General features: G+C 31.4%; 2 protein-coding genes and 1 long non-coding RNA gene across 6 annotated transcripts in view; 1 reads left to right on the forward strand and 2 right to left on the reverse strand.

The window, feature by feature from the left end:
• Positions 1–5,088, reverse strand: part of nab (NGFI-A-binding protein homolog) — a 23,549-nt gene extending 18,461 nt beyond the window's left edge. For all 4 annotated transcript variants that reach the window (XR_016175850.1, XR_016175849.1, XM_015324471.2 and 1 more), the window contains exon 1: positions 4,506–5,088. Coding sequence is in view for 2 of the 4 variants with exons in the window: in XM_015324471.2 (XP_015179957.1) it covers positions 4,506–4,932 (427 nt within the window). In the remaining 2 variants the exon portion in view is untranslated. The remainder of the gene's footprint in view (positions 1–4,505) is intronic.
• LOC107068257 (uncharacterized) lies at positions 1,388–4,497 on the forward strand. The gene is made up of 3 exons (XR_001475986.2): positions 1,388–1,939; positions 2,710–2,771; positions 3,299–4,497. It is a non-coding gene; the product is annotated as an uncharacterized LOC107068257 (long non-coding RNA).
• Positions 5,089–5,226: 138 nt separating the features above from the next.
• Girdin (protein girdin) lies at positions 5,227–16,304 on the reverse strand. The gene is made up of 22 exons (XM_015324457.2): positions 15,563–16,304; positions 15,367–15,455; positions 14,973–15,282; positions 14,782–14,895; positions 14,237–14,424; positions 14,079–14,160; positions 13,811–13,989; positions 13,600–13,726; positions 13,384–13,510; positions 12,951–13,285; positions 12,591–12,872; positions 12,397–12,503; positions 12,135–12,323; positions 11,910–12,069; positions 11,662–11,844; positions 11,289–11,576; positions 10,775–10,975; positions 10,538–10,683; positions 10,353–10,445; positions 10,207–10,270; positions 10,007–10,121; positions 5,227–9,936 (listed from the first exon to the last, which is right to left on the reverse strand). Exons 1-22 carry the CDS (start codon positions 15,611–15,613, stop codon positions 9,578–9,580), a joined length of 3,789 nt encoding a protein of 1,262 aa, XP_015179943.1. The 5' UTR covers positions 15,614–16,304; the 3' UTR covers positions 5,227–9,577.
• Between the last annotated feature and the right edge of the window lie 34 nt (positions 16,305–16,338).

The raw sequence follows: 16,338 nt of genomic DNA on the forward strand, positions 1-16,338 counted from the left end.
GACGAACCCAGCCCTTTGATTCGACCAACGAAGCGCGTCCACCACCACCACCACCACCAACATCACCACCATCATCAGTGTAATACACCATATAGCAATGTACATAGAAAAACGAGTCCTAGAATGAATCCTAGATGAAAGAGTTCGTCGTGATAATAATACAAAGCCAGCTGCGCACAACCTTTGCCAACGAATTATTTCTTTTTTCTTTTTTCTTTTTCTTTTTCTTTTTTCTTCTTCTTTTATTTATTTCCTTTTTTTTATTCTTTCTATCTCTTTCGTCTCGACGATCAAAGATCGCCAAGGTGTTTTTTCTTCGTTTCTTCCACTTTTTCCAACCCCCTTTTTATCTCCTCTCCTTCTTCTTCTTCTTCTTCTTTCTCTTTTCCTCTTTCAGTTACTTACTTTGTTTGTTTTTTATCTTATTCTTTTTCTCTTTGTTTATGTTCTTTTAATAATTACGAAGAAGAATATTACTTTATCGTAAATTGGACATGTCGAAATGTACGTTAATCCAAAAGGACTTGTTTTTTTTTTTTCTTCTTCTTCTTATTACCCGATCTGAGATCTTTCTTCCATCTTAATGTAAAGAAAGAAAGAAAGAAAGAAAATAGAAACCAAGACGAAAAAAGAAATAGTAGTAATAGTAATAGTAGTAGTAGTAGTAGTAGAAAGAAGGAATAGAAAGAGAGAGAGAGAGAGAGAGAGAGAGAGGGTAAAAAAAAGTAGAAACAAAAAAATAATAGTATTATATCCGATGCCAAAGAAGGCAGCAGGCAGGCCATAATCGATTTCCACATTTACGTGTGTTTTACGTGTTTCACGAAGAGGACTAGTATTCGAAGTAAGAAAAAAAAGAATAAGAAAAAGTATAAGTATAAGAAAGAATAATAAAAAACCAATGAAGAGGAGCCGAAAGGTAACAAAAAAAAAAAACTAAGGAAAAAAGAACACATAAAAACACAGAGACAGAGAGAGAGAGAGAGAGAGAGAGATAAAGAGGGAAGATATAGATATAGATATACCTATTATCCTAACAAATACGTAAGAGGAACAAAAATATATATAGTAGACAATATATAATATAAAATATAATAAAAATAAAATAAAAAATATATATATATATATATATATATATATATATATATATATATATATATTGTAAATTATAATAATTATTATATTATTAAATTATATTATTAAATTTCAAATATTATTTTACAACATAATGAAAAAAAAAATGTATATTTATATACATAGTAGACAATATAAAATATAAAATATATATATATATATGAGATAAAAACCATGCCGAGACAGAATAAAAAAAAAAAAAACCTCCCCAAAAAAAAGAAAATATGAGGAAGGTGGTGGGCCAAAAGAGAGACTCTCTTTCTCTCTCAGCACGTTATCCTCTCTCTCTCTCTCTCTCACTCACTCACTCACTCTCTTTCTTTCTCTCTTTCTCTCTCGTAATTTCGACTTTCGGAGAAACCATCGTAGAAAACCGCGAGGAGATAGGTCGTTTTTTGCGATGAACGACGCGGTGCTTCGCCACGGTGGAAGGCTCCGGTCCTCTAGCCACTTCTTATACGTCCACGTCGCCATTTGCCCCGTCCCCCCGTCCCTTCCCCAACCCTCCCCTCATACCCTCTCCCCTATCCTACTGCATCCCTTTCCTACCCTCTCAAACCCTCGTTCTCGTTTTCGTTCTCATTCTATCCACCACCACCACCACCACCACCTCCACTTCTTTCTCCTCTTCCTCTTCCTCCTCCTGCTTCTCGTCCTCCTCCTCCTCCTCCTCCTCCTCCTCCTCCTCCTTCCTCCTCTTCTTCCTCCTAAGAAGAAATCTACAAAAACCTCTCTCGCAATAGTTGCGCGCTGACGGCGGAAGAAAAAGGATGTTTTTGCTCGACTCCAAGTTTTTTGCCATAGGGTGAGTCATTCCGCGTATATCACGCGGGGATACGAAGCGTTGCCTCCATTCCTCCTCCATTCCTCCTCCTCCTCCTCCTCCTCCTCCTCCTCCAACCACCACAACCTCCTCCACCTCTTCCTCTTTTACCTCTTTCCCTTCTTTCTCTCTTCCTCTTCTTCCTCATCCTTCTCTTTCTCTTTCTATCTTTCTATATTTCTATCTTTCTCTCTCTCTTTATTTCTGTTTCATTCTATCCTACGTTCGTCGTCCGATTCTCTCTCCTCTCTCTCTCTCTCTCTCTCTCTCTCTCTATCTCTATCTCTTTTTTTTATGAACGATATTATTGCACCGATTGTTCCATCGTTCTATCTTTTCTTCGTCCGTTATACTAGATTTTTGTCGAGAAAAACATTGTCTTTTATATATACATATATATATATGTATTTGTGTGTATATGTGTGTTATCTGAATTACCTATATGGTTTAGTCTAATGTATATCAAAGGTAGAGTTTGTATACTAATTTGGAATACATAATGTTTCTATTCGATAACATATTTTTCTAATTATGTAAATAATTTTGTCTAGAAAAAAAAAATTTGATCAATTTGAAAAATGATTAATAATATTATAGGATCATATCGTAAATGATATTCAATATTTTAGAATTTGTACTATTTTATGAATTTTTTAATTAACAAATATTTTAATTTATTTTATATTATTTTTTATATGTTTATATTATTATTATTATTAAAATTAAAATATATATTATTATATTTTAATTAGTAGAATACGAAGACAGCCAATGGAAGAATCGCGCTCAGGGATGAGAACAATGGCGGAATTTGGTATTTGCGGCAATGAACTTTCCAATTACTAATACCAATTAATAATAATAATAATAATTTAATAAATATATATTATTATATAAAATATTTAATATATATATAATTTTATGTTTATATTATTATTATTATTATTATTAATATTAATTTTAATTAAAATATTTTTCATTAAAATTAATATAAAAATAATAACAATAACTATTATTAATAATATTAAACTAAATATCAAATTTATTTTCCCAATATCGTAATAATTCGAATAATTTTCAAAATATACGAAAAAATATTTGATTAGCATAAAAGTTAGCCGCCCACCCACTCTCCCCACTCTCCCCACTCTCCCCACTCTCCCCACTCCCATCTTCCATCTTCCATACATTATTACAAATATCTATCAAAATTTCTTCGACAATTTATTATGCATTTATGCATTTATGCATTTATGATTGAGAGGAACAATTTGGGACACCGATTAGAACCGTATTTCATAAGTTTTTTATAACGTACCTATCCTTTTTTCTTTTAAACAGAACGGATGGATATAAACGCGCATATATATTTGAAATACAAACACAAAAAACAAAAATGGTGGACAACAAAAAAATGGAGAGAGAGAGAGAGAGAGAGAGAGAGAAGGAATCTTCGCGGTTCTAGTACTCGCTGAAAATTCTTTTCCCCCAATGATGAAGAAACTGTTCTTTTGCTAAGATCGTTGCTCGTCGTTCTTATTCGCGCGCAAAAAAAAAGAAAAAAGAAAAAGAAAAAAAACGTCCGAGACGGAGACGACGGAGCACCGAAGAAACCCGGAGCATCTCTTCGCGATAGTTTCGTCGAAGAAGGAAGAAAAATCGTCTCTTTTTCTCTTTACCGAGCACCAACTTTTTTATTTCCCCGTGAGTCATCTACTTCCACTAGATAGAAAAAGTTAGCAAGCAAGCAAGAGAGTGAGTGAGTGAGTGAGAGAGAGAGAGAAAGAATCCAAGAGAGACCGGATGGTCGCCGCTGTTTTTTTCTCTCCAACTTGAATTTTTTTTTTTTCTACATAACAACGTACACCGTCAAGAAAAATAACCTTACAATAATTAGTCAATATTGTCATCATCATCATCATTATCATTATCATTATCATCATTGTAAAATGTTTGTCAGTTATTTAAATGATTTAGAAATAAATTCTTTCGTAATGAAATGTACAAATGTTTCATTACTATCAAATATTATGAAGATTAATTAATGAAAATAAAAATTACATATATCCATTTATTATTTCAATGTTTATAATAATACATTTTTATCGAGAAATTCCTACGATTGCCACCTGAGTTGCATTAAATCTAATTATCTTTTCCTATCTAATACAATCATCCCTAATTTCAACCTAATTTCAATAGAATATACTTAAACTTCAAATAATACGTAAGAAGTAACAAAAGAAGAAAATAAATGCTATGAAAGAATGATGATTATGAAAAAAAAAGATCATAATCATGGGAAAGTTTGATAGTTAACACTTTGATTGCTACTACTACCCATATATACATATATCTAGTGAAAACCATCAGTGGTGTCTATGAACTTAAATGCGCGCTCGGGGGGTGGTTTTGGGGTTGTTTAACTGCTGTGTCATATGTATCATCAAAAATCGGTTTTCTCGTATACATAATAATGATTGAAAAGTAATTCAAATTCAAATAATCAGCTTACAATTATTACATTTACCAATCAAAGATTACTCACGAGTTCCGTTGACGTTCCTGCTGAAAATCTTAGGAACAGCGGTGGCAGTGGCAGTGGCGATGGCCGCTGCGATGACAGCCGGGGGTGTCTGTTGAGGGGGACTTGCGACGCCGTGCGTCGCGGCGACGGGCATTGCCGCGCAATTAGTTGCCGGTGTTGACGCTGCAATTACCGGCAATGGCGCCACCGTCGCTGCAATTGACGTTGACGATGCCGACACCGAACCCGAACCCGAGGACACCAAACCCGACGAAACCGATGACACCGATGCCGAAATTGACGAAACCACGGCCGAAACCGATGCCGAAGCCGATGCCGACGCTGAAATTGCAGACGTCGAGGAAGACGACGACGACGAAGGTGGTGGAACCGGTGAAGGAGTCCCGGTGCCCGCTTCTTCACTCGCGGGTGCGCCGCGAACCTCCATCCTCCTCCTCCTCCTCCTCCTTCTTCTTTTCTTCCTCCACTTCCTCTTTTACTACTACTATTACTATTCTACTACGTCACGAAACCTCCTCCTCCTCCTCCTCTTCACCCCCTTAACCGTCACCCACCAATCACCCAATCACCCGTCAAATGATACAATGACGACGATGACGACAATTTTGATTGTTATGTTATGTTATTTATTCGACGATTATATTATTACGTTTTTATGACGCTAACGTGTGCTTTGATTAATTAAATTTCCTTCTTTTTTTTTTTATTCTTTCCTCTCTCTCTCTCTCTCTCTCTCTCTCTCCCTCTCTCTGTTGTTATTTATATTAACAAAGAATTGTATTCAAAAAACTCTTTTGATCTTTTTTATCACAGCACACTGCTTATTCTTTTTTCTTTGTAATATCTTCGATTATAAAATTGATAAAAAAAATTAATATTTAATACGAAATAGGTGAAGCTTTGATTAGAAACGATTGATTCGCAAAAAAATTAGACGACGTTGACGTATGCGTGCATGCACGCGCGCAATAACCCACGTGCGATACACCAAACACCTACTACTTGCGTTTACTTGCCGGCCGGCTTTCAAAAAAGAGACGAAATAAATAAAATAGAAATAGAAAATCAAACAGTAATAAAAAAAAAAAAGAAGAAGAAAGAGAGAAAAAATATGATTCGTCGAATGTGTAACAATGATATAATAACTCGCGAATAGATCGTCGTCGTCGTCGTTGTTGTAAATAAACAATGCAAATGAAAATAAATCTTTCTTATTGTTCGTCTCGTTATAATTTCGAATGAATTGATAAAATAACGCGAATAGGAGAAGAAGAAGAAGAAGTGAGACGAGCGCACGTTCCACTCGTGACAAGTGTGACGCCGACTGCGCGAGCCGCGCGACTACGAACCTTTTCGAAGGATGGCGCGCGCGAAATGAGATGCGCGCGCGAACTAAAGTTGCGCGCGCAGCATTCACTACCTTGCGCCGCCTCCCACCAACGGCGTACAACCTAACCCCCCACTATGCTACTTTCCTACCTTAACCCCCACTACTCTTCCCGAACTACTGTACACCCCTCACTCTCTCTCTCTCTCTCTCACTCTTTCTCCGTCTCACTCGCTCTCACTCGCGAAAACCGACGCATCCCTCGACGTCTTTCCATTTTCAACGCCACAGAAAAGTGCAGCCCCATCTGTATTATCCTCTCCACTACTCTCTCTTTCTATCCTCAATCTATGCTCCTCCCCGCACCACCCTAACTTTGAGTAACCACAAAAAAAAAGCCCTACCACTCGTCACCCCTCGTCGAGAACAAGTGGTGGAAAGGCTGAGAGAGAAACCTTCTTCTTCTTTCTATAAAAACTTTTTCCTCTCCACCTCACCCCTTTCTTCTTCTTCTTCATCTTCTTCTTCTTCTACTAATACTACTACAACTACCTCCCCTTTCATGCAACCCTCGCACGCTAAGGAACGTAATACCACCTTCTTCTTCCTCCTCCACCTCCTCTTTATCCCACTTACTCGAACCGACATTTTTATAGGTATCGTACTTATAAACTCTTATTTTTCAAGAGTGAATTTTCCTTGAATTAAGACTTTTCTTTGATACCAACTAGAGGAGAAGGAGGAGAAGAAGGAGGAGGAGAAGTTTGAGTTTGAACTTAATCTACAAATGATTTGAAATTTTCGCGGTACTTCGATTCTCTTCGTTCTCATTTAACATTTTTTGTTTTTTTTTTTTTTTTTTTTTATTTAAGATTATCATTAAGCATATTTATTATTCAACGTTGAAATTAATCGCAAACTATTCGCAAAAATCTTTTTTCCCACGGAAAATATGCGCACAAGCGCATCCGCAATGAAAGAAAGAAAGAAAAAAAAAAGCAAACACAAAAAGAAGGTTTTACCTGAGAAGGGAGAAAGGAGTCCTACCTAAGGGGTGGGAAACTTTTTTTTTTCTTTTCTTTCACTTTCGAGAAATATGTAAATTGATGGTACAATTAAAAAAAAAAAAAAAAAAAAAAAAAAACAAAAAAAACAAATGTTCATTTGAAAGGGGGATAGAAAAATTGCTTTCCAATTAAATTCTGTAGAATCGTCGGGGGATGATAAAAGAAACGTAGATGTACCAATAGCATTTTCTATCAATGTCCCCTTGTACGTTCAAAGCTTCAAACGTTTTTTATTATTTCCGTCATATTACGCGTCGGTCAATGTAATGGATTCGTCAATTTTATTTGTTTCTTTTTATTACTTTCATTCTTTTCTTTCTTTTCTTTTCTTTTCTCTTTGTTTTGTTTCTTTCTTTTTTTTTTTTTTCATTTTATTCGATTTTCCATCATAACACATGATTACAAATTACATCGCATTACAGCACACACATATACATAAATTTTAAATATATATATATATATAAAGGAAAAAACTTATAATTAAAGAGAACACATTAATGGCAAGTAAATGATGAGATAAGCTAATACAAATAATATTTAAAAAAAAAAAAAAAACAAACAATAATAATAAAAACTTATTCTATATAAGTACATAAATATATTATAATCGAATAAATTGTAAAAAAAAAACAAAAACATATTATATAATAAATGCGACTGAAATGTAATAAGTAAAATTAATTAATATACGTAGGTTGGAACTGAAATAAATGCCAATTATTTATTCACAACCGATACAAAAGAGTTACATGTTTGCATCTGTTACTGTCCTTCAAAGTAGTCACCAGCGTTGTGTAGAACCCATTGCCAGTGATGTGGAAGACGTAAGTATACCATTAGCAGAGCCTGTTCTGTTGATGGTGCGAATCGAGCAGCAGTCTACTGCCATGTCTCATCCTGTGTTACAATACGGCGTAAGAAAGTCTCACCTTTACGCTCATAGAGCTCCAAGTGCATCTGAGCAGCGTCTTAACGCATCCATTTCTGCATTTCCGTCAATTCATGCGAAACCCATCGTGGCATTCGTTTCAGAACTGTTCCAGAGATTCGACAGGCAGTAGACCAGCTCCATTCGTACCATCAACAGAATAGGCTCTGCTAACGGGTTCTACACAACGCTGGTGACTACTTTGAAGGACAGTAACAGGTGCAAACATGTAATTCTTTTGTATCGGTTGTAAATAAATAATTGTCACTATTTAAGTTTCAACCTACGTATTAACCCTTTGCACTCGAAACCTTTTTCGCTTGCACTCTAACCAGCAACACGAGACAATTTCGATCAAATTAGAAAAACATTTAACATGTACTTTAAAATTATTTATAAACAAACAAACGTATACAAATAAGAAAGTTTAACCAATTAATATATTTTTATATTAAAAACAACGAATTTTGAGAGATATTATAATTTGTAATTAATTTTTGTATGATATTTCGTCAAACAATACGTAAGATGTATCCTAGGTTTGTTTATCAGGACATGTATCACAATAATATATTACTTCCGGCTTACTTCCAGGTGTATTATGATCAAAGCAAACTTTACAGTCCCTTTTTGGTCCTTTAAGTATCATCTTTAAATATATCTTCAAAGAAATATCTTAACAAACATCGTTAATAAGCAGATAGAGTAACGAGAGAATTCAAATCAGCCGGGGGGGCGCCGTATCAGCGCCATTCGAGTGCAAAGGGTTAAATTAGTTTGTTTGTTTTTTGTTTAACTTTCATTGGTCTCTCTCTTTCTCTCTCTCTCTCTCTCTCTTTCATTTAATTTAAAAATATAATTTGGCCTGACGTTATGTACAATAAAAAAATGTTTAAAAAAATCTAACAATTGTTGCGAATGTAACGTACGTACTCGTCGTGCAATTATTGTTTGCACAAAATTTGTACTATTATAAAAACTTATTATTCATTTTATTGACGAAATAATGATCCAATTTGTTGACTCTTTCATCATTCACTTTCTCATTCCCTCTAATTTGATAGTAATAGTATTTTTTTGTTGTTGTTTGTTTATCTATAAAAGCTTGTAGATTGTATAATCAGCACCTACATATACATCTTAGATTTTTTTTTAAATAGAAATAAATATAATTCGTCAAAATGATGATGATGAAAAAAAAACAAAAAAAAATACATAAACTATGTATAACCATAGATGGATCATAAATATTTCTAATCAATTGTAAAAATCCTAATACTAAAATAGTAACTTCATTTAGTAATATTCTAAAAAGAAACAAAAAAAAAAATCATTCGAAAAGAATTTTTCATTTCTTTTTACATACAAACAAAAATGTAAGTCAATGGAATAATAAATTAAATAACGAATTAAAGTATCGTTTAAAAAATCGATCAAATAAAATTCTATTTAACTCTGCTGTTAGTTAAGTGCTCTTGAACCAATGAACAAATTTTAGGAACTCGGAAGCACTTTGTTCTTATTAGTATCCTTCCACATCATCAAACAACTTTAATTCGTAAAAACAAACAAATGATGATTATTCAAATTCGTAAATTAAATGCTATCACGTTATCTAATCTTTAGTACATATAATACTTCGCTATATTATTATTCTAATCACGTTAAATTCATGTTGATAGACAGAATGAAACTACCCCAAATGGATGAATGAGGAAGAGGGGAAGGGGAAGGGGAGGGGAGGGATGGTTTACACGCATCCATATTCATACCAAATTGGACAACCCCTTCTATTATTATCATCCTTCTTCGTTGGTGATTCTGTAAGGCCTTCGTCTTGATTAATATCCTTCGTAGTTCCGTTGTTAATATTTTTCGATTCATTAATAACAGCTGATACTTTGTTATAAATTAAAAATGGACGTGGTTCTGCTTGAGTTTCGGTTCGTAAATTTTGATCTAAATGAACCGTACGTCTATCGTCCTCCTGTTCTGGTAAGGATGCAGGTGGTGGAGGTGAATCATCATTGTAATAAACTGTTCTTCTAGTTCCTGCATGACCCAATGAAAATCCTTCAGGTCCTAAACTTTTATTATTAGCTGCTGATCCTATAACATATAATTTAATGAATATTTTTATTTTATTAGGTTTGAATGATTTTCAAGAATTATTGTTTACCAGTAGTTGTTACTCGATGATCTTCGATACTCGCATCAGAATCATTTCCACCAGATTCCGATTCGTATGTTTTTCCTTCGGATTGTTTGCTATCGTCAGCCCAAGATCGTCGTTTCTATATTATACATTATATTAATTATTTATTTAATAATATTGTTGAAGTTATCTATATATTATATAATTTGAATTTTGACAAGTACCTTATTTAAAAGTTCAGAACTAGCTTTTTTAACTTTACGAACAAATCCAAGAGCAAATCCTTTCCTATTAAAAAAAAATATAATAATCAAATAGAAGGATCATTCAAATGATATTTATAAATAGATTATTTTTATTCATTACTTACTTTTTAGTGCTACAATTTTCTAATTTACGATAATGTTCCATAATCTTGTCCTCTAATTTTTCTTTTTGTCTATACAAATGATTAACTTTATCCCTATTTGAAAGAAACAGCAAAAATATTGATAATTAGTGTAAAATTGATCTCTCTCTCTCTATATATATATATTTAAAAGAATTTACACATACGTGTACATTTTTTCTTCCATATGATAATGTTCCTTGTCTTCGAGTGAATGTGTCAAAAGTTCATGGTATTGACTAAATAATAATGTAATGTGATCCATTAAAGAACGTCTATCACTATCTAAACCAGAATTCATATGCAATAACATCTACAAAAATATTAACCAATTATTATTTATAAAAATAAATAAATATATATATATATATATGTGAGAATATATAAAAATTATAGAAACATACTTCGCATCGTTGATTCAACGCATTCAATTGTACCTCTAAATTAGAACATCGTTCATCTTTAGTACTAAGTTCACCTTGCATTTCAGTTTGTTTTAAACTTAATCTATTCATTTCTACTTTATTTTTTCTATACTCCTCTTGTAAATTTCTATATTCACTTTTTAATTTTTCTGCAGCTGTATACAAATTTCTAAAATCATCCTACGAACAATAATCAAATAATACAATTACATATGCACATCTTAAATCTATCTTCTTAATATATATAAATGACGTGTCACGTTGTTTGTCCGCAATGGACTCCTAAATTACTGAACCGATTTTAATCGAATTTTGCACACTCTGTGCAGTTTCATTCAACTTGAAAGATAGGATAGTTTATATCTCAATTTATAATCGAATTATTTGTTTATTAATTAATTCGTTGACTTAACAGACGTGTGTATCAGACTGATTATGAGCCACAGTCACTCCTAGTTTTATTATACAAATAATTAATTAATGATAAACGTACCGTTAATTTGGAATGTTCACCTCTCAAATTATTTAAACTCTTGGCATTGCTAATCAACGTTTCTTTGTCTGTTAAAAGACTCTTATTCTTTAATTCCAATCTCTCACAGGATTCACGTAACATTCTCATTTCATTCTTAACATCTCTCAAACTTGATTTAAGAGTTTCACGTTCGTGAAGTAGATTCTCGTATTCGTTATTTAATTGTTCGTGTAACGATTGTAACGTATCCTGATCGTGCAGTAATTCCGAATGTACTCGTTGTTGCATGCTACGTTCTTTCAAAAGCTAATATAAAATAAAATGATATAATTTGACGTAATATAAATAAAAGATCAATAAAATAAATAATTGAGTTTGTTTCTCAACTAACTTCTTCTTTTTCAGCAACAAGTTGAGAATTAGCTAGTTGCAATGCGGTATGTTGAGAAGCCAATGATGTACTTTGAGATTGTAAAGTAGTTATAAATACTTGAAGCTTTGCATTATCCGATAAAAGATTTTCCGACATTGTTTCAGTAGCGATTAATTTCGATTGCAATTGTTCTTGTTCGTTCTAAAAATTACAGAATGTGTTAGAAAATATGTTCACATGAATTATACAAACGTATAATAATGTACCTTTAATGATTCAACTGTTTTTTGTAAAGCATTATTAAGATCAGATTGACTATTTTCATCAGTTTTCTTTGATTCAGATTCAATGATCAAACCATAACGTGAGGGTTCTGATTTAATCGATTTTTTCACAAGATTTATCACCTCGGAATTTTGTGCAATTCTAAAAAGCAACGAATTATCAATTAGTTTTTCATTTACATTAATAAAATATATTTGATTAATTACCTTTCTAATATATTATCCAAAGGAAGTGATAACATGTTATCACTGAGACCAAGTTTTTCCATAACTGTATACAATTGTTGCGTATTCAATTTTTCCGCAACTAAATTTGATTTTAATGTTTCCAACGTTTCTCTGTCAATTGCTGCTCTTGAATCCAATTCTTTACTAGATCTTTCAACTTCTTGTAATCTATAATATATATATATATAACATAATAATTAATTACATTGTTATTTAAATAAATAAATTAATAAAATGATACCTTAAAATTTGTGATAATGAATTTTCAACTTCTTGTTCAAGTTGTGCAACTTTTCTTTCCAACACTTCAATCGTATTTGTTGCTTTGTCCAAAGCCACATCTTTCTCCTGTTGATAAAATATGTTAAAAAAAAAAAAAAAACAATATTTTAAAATAAACAACATTTGTTTGTCATTTATTCTATTTCTTATTACCTCAATCGTTTCTTTAAACCTAAACGTATCTCTTTGTGCTGTATCTTTTTCTTTTTCCAATGTAGTAATTTTAGATTCCAAAAGTGTACATTTAGATTTAATTTCATTCATCTTGAGTTCAATATCCTTAAGTTCTTCAACTTTTTGATTTGTTGTTTCTAACGTACGTTCCAAATCATCGGCTCGTCTTTGTACACTTTCTAACAATGATTGAACACGTTGTTTTTCTTTCACAGCAATGTCACATTGTTTCTCCAATTCTACCATTTTTCCATGTTGCGTCTAAACAAAAATATTTAATCGTAATCATATAAATAAATTTAAAAAAAAAATGGTTTCGTTTTGTCGTATGCAACTCACTTGAAGATCTTGTTGCTGTTTCTCAAACGATGTTCGTTGATTTTTAATAGTATTCTGAAGCTTTCTATTTTCTTCCAAAGCTTGTTTACAAACTAATTCAAGATCCGAATTTTGTTGTTTCAAACGTTCACTTTTATCATTCAACGAGTCAACCTTTAACGTAAGTTTCTTCTTTTCTTTTTCTAATTCCAAAACGTGAGATGAGGTTTCATGAAACGAATCTTCTTTCAATGATTCAATTATGCTTATCAATCGTCGATTTTCCAATTCTAATTTAAGAGCACGTGCCTGTGCATTGTTAGTTAATTGATCTGACAATCTATTATCGGTGTGTGCTAAAAATAACACAAAATATAATTATCTTAATAAATGATTATAAATAAACAAAAAAGAAAATAAATCATTTTATAAAATGCACAAATGTGTTGTTTACCTGGTTCTTCTGAATCACTCATAGATCCAGCCAATGCAGCTTCATTAGCTGCAGCTTTAGTTAATTTTTGCAATTGCATATTTTCTTCTAACAATTCTTGATACTTTTCAATATCAGCTGCTCGTTCCTGAAACATTGAATTATTATAAATATTGTTACAGATTGTAAAATTACAATATGATTAAATAATCAAATCAAATATTTGAATGTTCTTACCAAAGCCATATCATTGAGTGCCTGTTTATATTTAATAATTTCAGTTTCAAGTTGTAAAACCTTGTCTGATCTTTTCTGCAATTTATCCACTTGTCCCTCAAGCATCTCACGTGTCTCCAATAAAACTCTTTAATTAAAATGTACAATGAAACATATATCAATAATATGTATTTTTATTATAATAAGAAATATAATTGAAAAAGAATATTACTTATTGTCTTCTTGTAATTCATCAACACGTATCTTGAAATAATCAAAATCAGATATTTTGTCACGATAATTTTTAACTTCAACTTCCAAATGATCAGCACGTTCTGCTCTTTCAATCACTGCATCTAATTCATCTCTGTAGGTTTTAGCTGTTCGTGCCTCGTGCATCAATTCTTGATTCTAAAATAAACAACAATTATATTTATAATATATTTATTGTAATTTTCTGTTGAAAATAAATCATGTTCATTTAAAGATTAATGTTTTACCTCTTGTCTGAATTTAACTAGCAAAGCTTTAGTATGTTCAAGTTCTTCTTTGCATTCGATCAAAGCTTCTGTCTTCTCTTCCCTATAAAATTATTTATTAATTATAAAGAAAATAGAAAATATCTTTAAAAAGGTAAAACCATCAAATGTTTACATACAATTCTTGTCTTTGTTTTCTAACTTTAGATTTCCAGTCGGCTAATTCAACAGCATAATGATGATTATCTTCTCTTTCGGATCTTGTAACTGGATTAGATTGATGAACTTTATTTATTTCTTCAACTTTAGCACCGATAGATGAATTATTTCTTTTAGATATTTCATTAGCAGCTACGTTACCCCATTTCTATTAACATATTATATCATGATGTATAATTAACAAATAAAAAACATTCTTTTTTTTTAATTAACCTTTGCTTACCACACCCGGGTCTTTTGGACCCGGACGAGAAAAATTGTTATAAAAAATAAACTATTGCATAGATTTACTTCAAGATTTTTTTTTATACTTCTTCAATACTTACTTAAAAAGACTATATAAGTTTTATAGTTTTCAATTAAATGTAAATATGTTTAAAAAATGATGAAAGTTGAACAATTGAGAGAAATGACTAAAGTTGCAAAACAAAAAAAGGTCTGAGTCCTTTGGATCAAGTGTGGTATAAGCAAAGGTTAATATAACATATCAAACACACATGTATACCTCTTTGTATAAATTTAATTCTTGAATCATAGCTTTTATTTGCATAAAAAGAAATCCCATATTAACAGCTTCCATAGACTCTTGAGTAATGACTATATCATGATTGTCTGTAACCTAAATGAATTTAATAATTAAATTGTTATAAATAATTGTAAATCAAAGGAAAAATTCAAATGTATAATAATAAATACCTGTTTTATACATTCAACTATAGATAATTGAATATCAACAGGCAAACTTGTAATTTTGGTAATAAATTTTTCTTTATTTGGACATTGCACTGCACATCCAAGAAGTAATAACAATAGCAATTTCATATCATTGATGTGCAACTCTGGTTCTTTACCTAAATTTATTGTATCAGGTAATCTCAACAAAATATGACCCAACTCTTCTTCATAAAATTGTTTTATATTTTCAACAATAATCTGCAAATTCTTTGAACGAATAACTGGATTTCCACAGGATGGTACAACTTCATCACGCAGAGGTTCTGGATTACTGTAATCATTTATTTCATTGGTTATATATATATATGGATATTATTATCAATAAAAATTGTTTATAAATCAAAAAATAACTTACATTTGCAGGAAGACATTATGAAGTAAAATACCATCCACTAAATCTTCATACGTTGATAATACATTGGGATCTTCCAGACAACTAGCAAACTATTGTAAACAAAGATTTGATTCAATTAATATTTGATAGATAATAATAATTGAATAATAAAATATATATATATATATATATGTAAATGAAAAATAACAATACTCACCCATGTCACCAAAGGACCAGATAATAACTCATCAATTGCAGTGGATGTCATTTTAATAACTTTTTTTTTTTTATAAACAATTGTATTCAAACTGTTTATCGAAAATAATCAACCTTGTTTTAACAAGAGAATCACAGTCAATATTTCTGTCACATACAACAGCATATATATATATATGTGTTGTTTTTAAAAGTAATCTTTATTTTCATTCACTTTCATCTTACGACTAATCCATAGTGCAATAAGTGCATACAATTGATATATACAAATGATTGTCACACAATGATATTTCTTATATTGTTTACAAGAGACAACCTTTAATTATTTTTCAAATTCTTACTCACGTACATTTTGTTTTTAAAATTGTTTTGATATTCAATAAACAAATCAATTGATATAAAAACATTTATAAAATGTATTGTAAATCATATTAATAAAAATAATATAAAAGAATAAATGAAAAGCTTTACTAAGGATAACTTAAAGGAACACCCACTTCCTACGAGAGAATGTACACGACTGAATGGATTGTACTGAAGTATACCTTATATACCCCCCACCATCCCGGTATATAACTGCATTTATTAATAATATATCCATGCAATTGTAATTGATCAAAAAATGTGAAATCTGAATGATCTTGATTAAAATTGAACAGTCAATGTATACTTCATATTTGATGCGTATTTTTAAGAATTGACAGCTCGAGAGAATTTGGATCGATTCCCAAGAATCGAGTAAAGAAATAAAAAAATCAACAAAGTTCGATAATAAAA

This window comes from Polistes dominula, unplaced genomic scaffold (genome assembly GCF_049000335.1).
Source record: "Polistes dominula isolate Pdom_NZ unplaced genomic scaffold, Pdom_raw_medaka contig_15, whole genome shotgun sequence".
Lineage (NCBI taxonomy): Eukaryota > Metazoa > Arthropoda > Insecta > Hymenoptera > Vespidae > Polistes > Polistes dominula.

Excerpts from the sequence above, each read along its gene's own strand:
- Girdin (XM_015324457.2), bottom strand. The coding sequence starts at position 15,613 with ATGACATCCACTGCAATTGATGAGTTATTATCTGGTCCTTTGGTGACA. Across the intron at positions 12,873-12,950 it reads AACAGCAACAAGATCTTCAA|ACGCAACATGGAAAAATGGT; the intron begins GTGAGTTGCATA and ends ATTTTTGTTTAG. Across the intron at positions 11,845-11,909 it reads AAACAGTTGAATCATTAAAG|AACGAACAAGAACAATTGCA; the intron begins GTACATTATTAT and ends TGTAATTTTTAG.